The 8,714-nt window shown below is 55.0% G+C and overlaps 1 protein-coding gene across 1 annotated transcript in view; it reads right to left on the reverse strand.

Moving 5' to 3' along the window:
• Window positions 1-8,714, reverse strand: part of ESPL1 (extra spindle pole bodies like 1, separase) — a 23,118-nt gene that overhangs the window by 9,473 nt on the left and 4,931 nt on the right. The window contains exons 7-17 of the mRNA XM_004711338.4: window positions 8,137-8,330; window positions 7,316-7,555; window positions 6,060-6,204; window positions 5,829-5,967; window positions 5,477-5,616; window positions 4,398-4,532; window positions 3,147-3,266; window positions 2,538-2,709; window positions 2,019-2,147; window positions 1,742-1,898; window positions 1,142-1,251 (exon numbers count right to left, since the gene is read on the reverse strand). Of these exons, the coding sequence (XP_004711395.1) occupies window positions 1,142-1,251; window positions 1,742-1,898; window positions 2,019-2,147; window positions 2,538-2,709; window positions 3,147-3,266; window positions 4,398-4,532; window positions 5,477-5,616; window positions 5,829-5,967; window positions 6,060-6,204; window positions 7,316-7,555; window positions 8,137-8,330 (1,681 nt within the window). The remainder of the gene's footprint in view (window positions 1-1,141; window positions 1,252-1,741; window positions 1,899-2,018; window positions 2,148-2,537; window positions 2,710-3,146; window positions 3,267-4,397; window positions 4,533-5,476; window positions 5,617-5,828; window positions 5,968-6,059; window positions 6,205-7,315; window positions 7,556-8,136; window positions 8,331-8,714) is intronic.

An 8,714-nucleotide genomic window follows, 5' to 3' on the forward strand; every position in this document is an offset into this window, starting at 1 on the left:
ATGAGGATAACGAATGTACAAATGTGCTTTATACAATTGATGTATGTATGGATTGTGTTAAGAGTTGTATGAGCCCCCAATAAAATGATTTTAAAAAAAAACGATGGACGGAGGTAGGGCAAGACACTGAGTGGTTTGCAAAAGCTAAAGGCAACAGAGGCACATACCATTACGTGATGCACACCACCCTGTATTGATCCATGAGTGGATCCTTACGCAGACATGCAGGCTGAACAGGTATGGGAGGGAGTGGGGGCACACTCACATATATAGAGATCTGACAGTATCTGTAATGTGTGTTTACTTTTGCTGCAAATATATCCATGAATGTGGTGGAGTATACCAGGGAAAGAGTTATGAATAATTCTTAAGACCTATGCAAACTCCTTGAAGGACTGAGACTGTGGATATGAGGAATCAGACTCATAGCCTTGGGAGCACCAAAGTCTACAGACATAACAGTTCGTAAAGACGGCGCTCTAAATCCTACTTGGACAAATAGTGACTTGGGTGTTAAAAGTTCTTAAGCAACCATCTAAGGTGCAACTATTGGTGTCTCCCCACCAGGAGGCAAAGGAAAAAGGGATAAAACTTGAAAGACATATGGAAACATTAGTGCGATGGAGGAATGGACCACCTAAGCACCAGTCTGCAGAGCCTAAACCCAGAAGAACTGGACGTGCCCGGCTGCCACCACCACCGACTTGGGAAAGGATCACAGTAGAAGGCCCTGGATAGAGTGGGAGAAAATGTGGGAAAACTCACAATCCTACAAGAAGCTAGGTTTACTGGCCATATAGAGACAAGTGGACGCCCAGTTGCAATGGATGAGTCGAAACAAAATATGTATGCATTAAGAGTGATAATTTACAAAGCTTCACCTGATTCACAATGAACAGCTCCGCAGCTCAGTGCCTTCAGGCCCATTCTGACACAGCAGCCCTACCGGACAGGTAGGACTGTGGGCCCCCAGGCGGAACTCTCTATGGGAGTAGGAAGCCTTGTCTTTCTTCCTCAGAGTGGCTGGGGTTTCCAAACTGCATGCCTGTCCGTTAGCAGCCCTGAGGTGGACCTCTGATTTAGGAGGAAACCAAACCTTGCCTCTGGAGATGTGTGGAGTATCCGCGGGACTCTCCCTTACCTGTGCATGACTCCAGCAAGAAGAGCACCTGCTGCAGGTCAGACTGACAGAGGTCCAGGTCCCTGCGCGCCAGCTCCAGCTCCCCCTTCAGCACCAGGAAGAGGGCACACCTTGTTGGGAGAGGAGATGGGAAGCCTCAGGGGATACTGTGTCCCTGGAGGACAGTTCCTAAGCAGGGCCCTCAGGTTCTGGCCCACCCCCAAACGCCCTCACCCCCCAAGGTAATTCAGAGGCTCCTGGGGAAAGCTCTCTGTCTTTTCCTTTCAGCCAACGCATCCTAACGCATTAGGGTCGTTTCCCAAGCTGCCAGCCTTGAGAACAAAAAAAAAGGAACCCAGTGGGCAGCAGACAGATTTAGGGAGACAGCACACTGGACCTCCCCCTTCTGGGGTTTACGATGCGTATTAGCAGACCATGGGCTGGGAAAGTCCTAAGGGAAATAAAAGCACACAGTCTTGATTGGCCCAGCACTTCCCTCCTGGTTAGCCAGGGAAAACATGATCCCACCAAGCCCTTGCCAAACAGAACGTGTTCATCTGTGGCACAGCTTGGCAGGTGGCCCTTGGGTCTCAAACTGTGTGTCTTCTACCTTGCACTTACTGGCGCGGTAGCTGCAGCTTCATCGTCAGCTTCAGGGCCTCCAAGCAAAAGGCCTTGGCTTCGCTCACACTGCCCAGGCGGCCCAGGCGAGCGACCAGCTTCTCCGAGCAGCTCAGCACCTCTGTGAGAACCTGCCATTTTTGCACCAGATTTTCACCTGTGGCAAGAGTGAGACAAGACCGTCATTGTGCGGTTGAAGTCCCATCTCTGGAGCTAACACCGCCAGGGTCGCCATCCACTCACTCCTACAGGATGCTGCTCGCCTCCCAGGACTCACCATAGTCCGGAAACGGCGTCTCCACAGCTGCTTTCTGCGCCGAGAGCACATCGCTGCCCATCAGCAGGAGGAGGATGCTTCGGAGCAGCTTATGGGAGTCGATGAGCGCTACCTCGGGTGTCTGCCAGCCTGCAGTGGGTGGTGTGGAGAAAGGAAGGGGGACCCTCGGATGGCACTTCCTCAGCACATGCCGCTCGGCGGAAGACGGGCTGACAAAGGAGCGAGCCAACACCACCTCCTCCCCCAACGCAAAGCATGCTGCCACTGCCTGCAACCAAGGCGGGCTAGGCAAGGCCGATCACAGAACTCTCCCTGAGCTCACTAGGGGTCCCAGAACGCTTCTCGGCACAGTAAGCCAAGCTGCCGCAAGTCAATCCTTGAGTGCAGCCTACTCGTTTCCCCAGACACCCTGGGCCTGCTCTGTGCCGGTTCTAGGCAGGTGAGGCCACACAGCTGGACAGCAGAGAGCTAAGAGCAGACAGGGGAAGCCACCCACCCTGCCCAGGGAGAACTGTTCACCTTGGGCACAGAGCTGCTCCCCCAGGGCCACAGGAAGGCTGTTCGAGGAAAGGCTAAGGTAGACTGCCACCAGCTGCAGGGCCTGGACCCGCAGCAAGTACCAAGCCTTGGACGACTTCTGGAGGGCAGGGTCCTGAAGCACAGACAGCAGCAGAGAGACGCCCTCTGCCACCTGGAGTGGGGAGAGGGCGGGAGCGTGAGAGAGGTCTGCGCGAGTGAGCGGCAGGCAGAGCTGCGGCTGCCAGTGGCGCTCAGCTGACCCAACCCTGCTTTGCAGCCTGAGTCACTGTGTAGACCTGGGCCCGTCACACAGCCACCGTGTGAGACGACTCAGCTGTGGGATCCCAGGAGCTCTCCAGTCTAGGGCTCCCGCCCTTCCCACACCACCACCATGCTGGCTTCTAGTCAGAGGACAGACTGCCTGCAAGGAGAGCAGCCGAGAGAGAACAAGCCTACTAGGGAAGAACAGGGGAGCAAGTCACTGGGGCGGACCAGGCTTCCCGGGACAGGAACATTCCTCTTTGCTCCAGGGAAATCTCAGAGGCCGGGAAAACAGCCAGAACATTCTAAGGCCCTCAGAGCTGGAGGACGTGAGCCGTACGCGCGTACCTTCTGGGTGGCACAGCAGAGGTGACTCCGGAGGAGAGCACAGGTGAGGGTGAGGAGTGGGTACGTGTCCGCCGTCCCATCAAGAAGCTTTAGGCTCGATTCTGCCTCTTGCAGGTGTACCTGGGGAGACAGGGAGCACTCAGGGGAGGAGGGGGAGCCAGGCAGACTCCAGTTACGGCTCCCAGCCATTCTCAGCTCTGGACATGTGGCTCTGATGTAAAATTGAAAAAATTTAAAGGCTATTGTTCAGAGAAGAGCGAATTAATTTATTTGTAAAGATTTATGGCCCTCGATTGGTTTTAAAATTGCTGTGAGGGGCAGGATCGGCTCTTCCCTGGGTTCGCGCATTCACCAGGAAAATGCTGAAGCTGGACCCTGCAGTCTGCCAGGGGTGGTCATTCTCTTCAACTCTTGGCCCACTAGTCGCTGTGCTGGAAAGACACAGCTGTGCAATGGGGCGCTCAGAACCAGGACCCAATGGCAATGCCGGAGGTGCTAGCAGGGGGTCATGGCAGGGAAAGGGACAGCTTCTGTCCTCGAAAGAGAAGAAGTAGAAAACGCTCTCTAAAGGAGGGGACGAGTGGAGCTGAGCCTCGAAAAGGAAGTACAGGTTTGCTGCAGGGGGTGGGGGAGTGCTTCGGCTAGGGGGGCTCACACAACTGCAGACCAGGCTGTGTGGAAAGCGCCGGTTCAACCAGCGGCCTAGAGGGGCCACAAGGTGCTCGCTGGGAGTCGCAAGCAAACGTGGGTGGGACTGGAATGTCAAAGGTGAGAGAGACAAGGGAGTCGAGAGTCAGGTGGTGTCCTGCAGGTGATGCAAAACCCCAGCATAGAGATCAGACCAGGCGTGTGCCTGAGAAGCGGGCTCTAGCCGTCACGGGGCCAAGGGAAGAGGGAGAAAAGGAGCGTGGGATTGCCTGCAGGGCCCGGTGACAGTGCTGGCGAGTCAATGGTCAGGGAAGCAAGGATCAGCAGGGTCCGCCTAGAGCACAGGGTGGGGACCACTTGATGGGACAGCTGGTTCTGGGGGAGCAGAATCTGTGAGGCCTGGTGAAGAAACGGCCTTCGGACGCAAAGAAGGAAGCCACCTCTTCCCACAGCAGCGCACCCCCACTGCACGATTTACATACTTCAGCGGAATGTGGTAGCGGACGGCCCCTCCGCTATCTTATCATTTCAAACAACGGGGGCGGGGGCATTAAGGCCAGGTTTCCCTCCCTGGCTCCCGGGCGAAGCTGGCTGGGCACTCACCTGGGCATAGCTGTGGCAGCCCAGACTCAGGAGGAGTTGGGTGAGGTGGCAGGAGGCGGCGGCTGCCTTTGCGGGGTCCTCTAGGTGCTTGGAGACAATCCGTAGGAGCAAGAGGACCTCCAGAGCCTGCAGGGGCTGGTCAGCGAGGAGCAGTCATGTTACCCCGCTCCCGCCACACTCCCACGGCTGCCCTTCGAACCCCGGACTTGGGGACCTTGGTCTGTGGCCTGGGCAAAATGTGGCTACAAACAGAGCAACCATCATTCACCTCAGGGAGCCCCAAGATTGGAGCAGCGAGGGAGACTGTACACCAGCCTACCCACTTCTGTTTTAAACCCTAGATGCCAATGAACAAGAAGGGCCAGGATGTTCTGAGCACGTACTATACAGGAGCCAGGCACCGCGCCACGGAGGACCTCTCGACTCGGTCCTCAGAGCAACACTGATTCCAATCTTATGGGGAGGGGCTTAAGACGCCTGTAGGTTAGGCTGCTTGTCCAAGCAAGGTCAGGTAACAGGTGTGTGGCAGGGCCATGAGTCAGATCTAGAGCTGAGGCAGCTCCCCAGGCCCTGGTCCTGAACAGCCCACAGTCACGTTTTGTATAATGCTCTCTTCTGGGGGCTCCCGGTGTGAGGTTTAGAGAGGAGCTTCCTGGGGTGGGGACCACGGTCCTATGAACCCCTCTGAAATCACATTCAAAACATGTAATCAAACTGTTTATAAAGTGACATATAACTTAAGGTTATACAGGCCTCAAGTTGTCTAAGAATGAAGAATGATGGCTAACATTTGAACACTTCACGCAAACTGTGTTCCAGGCATTAGCTCGCAGAATGCTAACAACCCTATGAGGTAGGCTTTATTTATCATCGCTGTTTCAGAGATGAGGATGCCTAAGGCCATGCCGTAGTAAATGAAGGAGCCAAATGAGAGCCCACACTCTTAATGTTCAAGTTACCTGGCTTCTCTGGGGGTTCACAAGTCAAAGAAAGGGAAGGAGCTCAGCTTCTAGTCTTACGTGTGTGTGTGTGTGTGTGTGTGTGTGCGCGCGCGCTCTATCAATACACTGTGACATTACCTTGGCCATCAGCTGATAGAGGGCTGCTAGGATCTGCAGAGAGCCTGCTGTCTGCTGGAGACTCCGCACCACTGGGGCCTGCCCCTTAGTCAGCACCTCCTTCCACAGGGCCAGGGCTTCGTCCAGGTATTTGGACTGAGCTGCGAGGCAGAAGAATGAGCCCCGGCTCCCTTAGCCTCCCATCTGGGGGGAACTTGGCTTTCTCCCTAATGCCCTCTGCCCTTTGTGCCAACCTGTCTGCCCACCTCCCCAACACCCACCACCTCCTCCTCCTAAGGCAAACCTCTCCCACATCCAGGCCCCAGTGCTGCTTGGGGAGCAAGGGGAAGACCCCATGCCACCAGTCCCTCACCAGCATCTGCTGCCAGGTTGAAGGCAATGTTACTATACAGAAAACGATCCTCCTGGAGCTTATCTTCATAGTTCAGGTCGTTGACTTCAAATTCCTCCAGGTTACTAGGGGCCTGGGCTCTCCGATCTCGCTCCATACCCTGGAAAGTGGGGAGGAGTAATACCAGTTTACTGGGGGCCCAGGGAAACCCTCGTCCCTCGCACTGCTGGGCCCCACAGCAACCACGCTCACCTCCTGCATCTTGGCCTCCAGGGTGCAGATGTAGAGCCACAGCAGGGCCTGTGCTTTATCGTCCAGAAACCGATCCTCAGCCTGGGCCTCGGGCCTCACAGACTCCAGAAGCTGCAGGGCTTCCCGGATAGCATCCAGGGCAGAGCTGCAGGGAGAGACGGCATGTCAGCCAGGCTCACGATGCGCACCGGCCACGGGGCTGGGGCAGGTCTTGCTGCAGAACAGCTAGCCTCACCCTTCTTTTATTTGACATATAACTCATGATTTAAATATATTAAAGGACCCAATAAAATGGTTAAAAATAAAATAAATACAAATAAATGAATATATTAAAAGGAGTTGTGCAGTCATCACAATCAATTGTAAGACATTTTCTATATTCTTGTACCCATTATTCTTGTATTCGTTATCATTAAGCCATCCATTTCCCACAACCTCTCCTTCATAACCCTAAGAAACTATTAATCTAGTTATTGCCACTATAGATTTACCTATCCTGGAATTCATACACAGAAAAACATCCCAAAAAACAAACACAACACAACAACAAGAAGACAGGATAGTGATTCAAAAGAAAGCAGAAAACATGAGCATTTAAAATTGCTCAGAAAGGAAAACAAATAAGATGTTCAATTTAAACCTAACTGTATCCACAGCAATCTACTTCCCAAAGCACTCTGAGGGCGAGACTGTCCACAGCCCTGGTCCGAGGGCTGTGGCAGCTCGGGGACGCGTAGCCCAGGTGCAAATGAGCGCGGGGCTTTCACTGCCATCCACGGTCTTCGGCAAATCAAGTGCTCAGAACTTAAGCGCTCACACAATTCCCTCCTGAGCGTGGATTTTATGACTTACAATCTTCAGACCACATGGGCTGGTGTGCTCCTTCTGTGCACACTTAGCTGACACTTCACACGGAGATGACTGCTTATTTCAAGACAAGTCGTTAAGACCTAGACGCGATTGTTTCTGATTGCCGGGCACCATCTGACTTCCTCACCACACTTTGCTATTCCCCACACCTTCAGCGATCACTTCATGAGGGTAACAATTAAGCGGGACCACATCCTAAGAACTGACTGTTCTTAGATTATTGATTTTGTTTTCCTCTGTTCTCAGCTTACTCATGGCCTTTGAACTCGTATGGCCCCAAACTGAAGGGGACACTCGGGGACGTAGAGGACAACACAGGGTAGAAAGAGAGCCCAGAAGACTGTGGGCTAGAAGTGAGAGTGGCCTCCTCAGCTATTCCTCCTCACCAGTCAGTGTGCTGGGCAAAGTTGTGGTAGCAGAGCACCTGAGCCAGTTCCACCAAGTGGGTGGCTCGCGCCCAAGCCCCGGCAGGCGTCTCCTCGGGACTCAGCTCCAACAGGTCGCAGATGACATTGAACCGTTCCTGCCCGGTGTCACCCCGCACCGCCTTGTAGGCCTGCAGCTCCTCCCTGAGCAGGAAGCTCAGGGTCTCCGGGTCCCAGCCACTCAGGCTGTCTCGCAGAGTCCTGAGAAACAGGAGATTCAACAAGAGGTGGAGCTGTGAGGCCGCAGACTGCCCCATGCCGGTGAGTCCCAGCTGTGGCTGGCTGCGAGCTCCGGGTGCTTCCAGTCGAGGCTTTACAAGTACAAACCAGACCCCGGTGGCCCTCTGTGTAATACCTCCGGCCCATAACACCCTATGTGACCAGGCCTCTGCCAACCCTGACCATCTCATTCCACATGCCTCCTCGCCCTAGACCCCGGCGACCCTCTCAAGGCAGGGGGCACCGCGGGCCTGTGTCTGCCCTGCCTGGCGTTTTCGTCCCCGAGCCATTACAACGGCGGGTTGCACCGCATCACCAAGTCTCAGTGCACACGGCCTTCCTCTCCACGACCCAATGAAAGCCCTTCCCTCTTCGCTGAATCACCAGTGATGGCCACAGCAAGAACCTGATTCACCACGATCCCCCCTCAGTACCACTTGCCGGCACCATGGCTGGCACAGAGGGGCACCGCGGCTGACTGATGAAAGCAGGGCTCAGTGCCTTTTCAAGCATGAGACTGGAAGGACAAGGGGGGCCAGCCACGTTCTCTCCCCACAACTCACTTCAGCTGGAGCTCCTTGTCTCCAGCCCGGGCGGCATCCATCTTGACCCGAACCCAGAAGCTGACTGGCTCGGCCATGTGTTCGGGGCCACAGCACCGCAGGGCTGCCAGCCACAGCGCCACCGTCAGGCAGCCCTGGGCCTGCTTGCCTAGCTTCTTCAGACTCTCCACATGCAGCCGGAAGCACCTGTGCAGCTACAGAAGATGGGGACGGAGCAATGTGAGTCCTGGTATGCACAGGTGTACACACACACCTGGAGAGCAGGGTGGGGGGCATGGTTCTCCTGCTCCCACCGCCACCCCAGGCCCAAGGCAGGAGACGATCTAATGAAGAATTAAATACGCGAGGAGCTCCAAGCCCTCTCCGAGGCTTCAGTCTACCCCACGCCCAAATCCCTTGTTCGCAACCCGTGCCTCCGTCTCGAACCCCCTTCGCAGCGGGCCAGGAAGACAAAAGGCCAGAGTCCTTTTCTTCTGGAGCCAGAAATGCAGGCTCTTTCCCTCTTCCTCCTCCTTCTCAAGTTAGCCCTTAACCCCTTGCAGGAGCCTAGACAAGCTCCTTCAGCTCAACTCCCCCCC

Source organism: Echinops telfairi, unplaced genomic scaffold (genome assembly GCF_000313985.2).
Source record: "Echinops telfairi isolate 266 unplaced genomic scaffold, ASM31398v2 ScPeMD7_12;HRSCAF=54, whole genome shotgun sequence".
Lineage (NCBI taxonomy): Eukaryota > Metazoa > Chordata > Mammalia > Afrosoricida > Tenrecidae > Echinops > Echinops telfairi.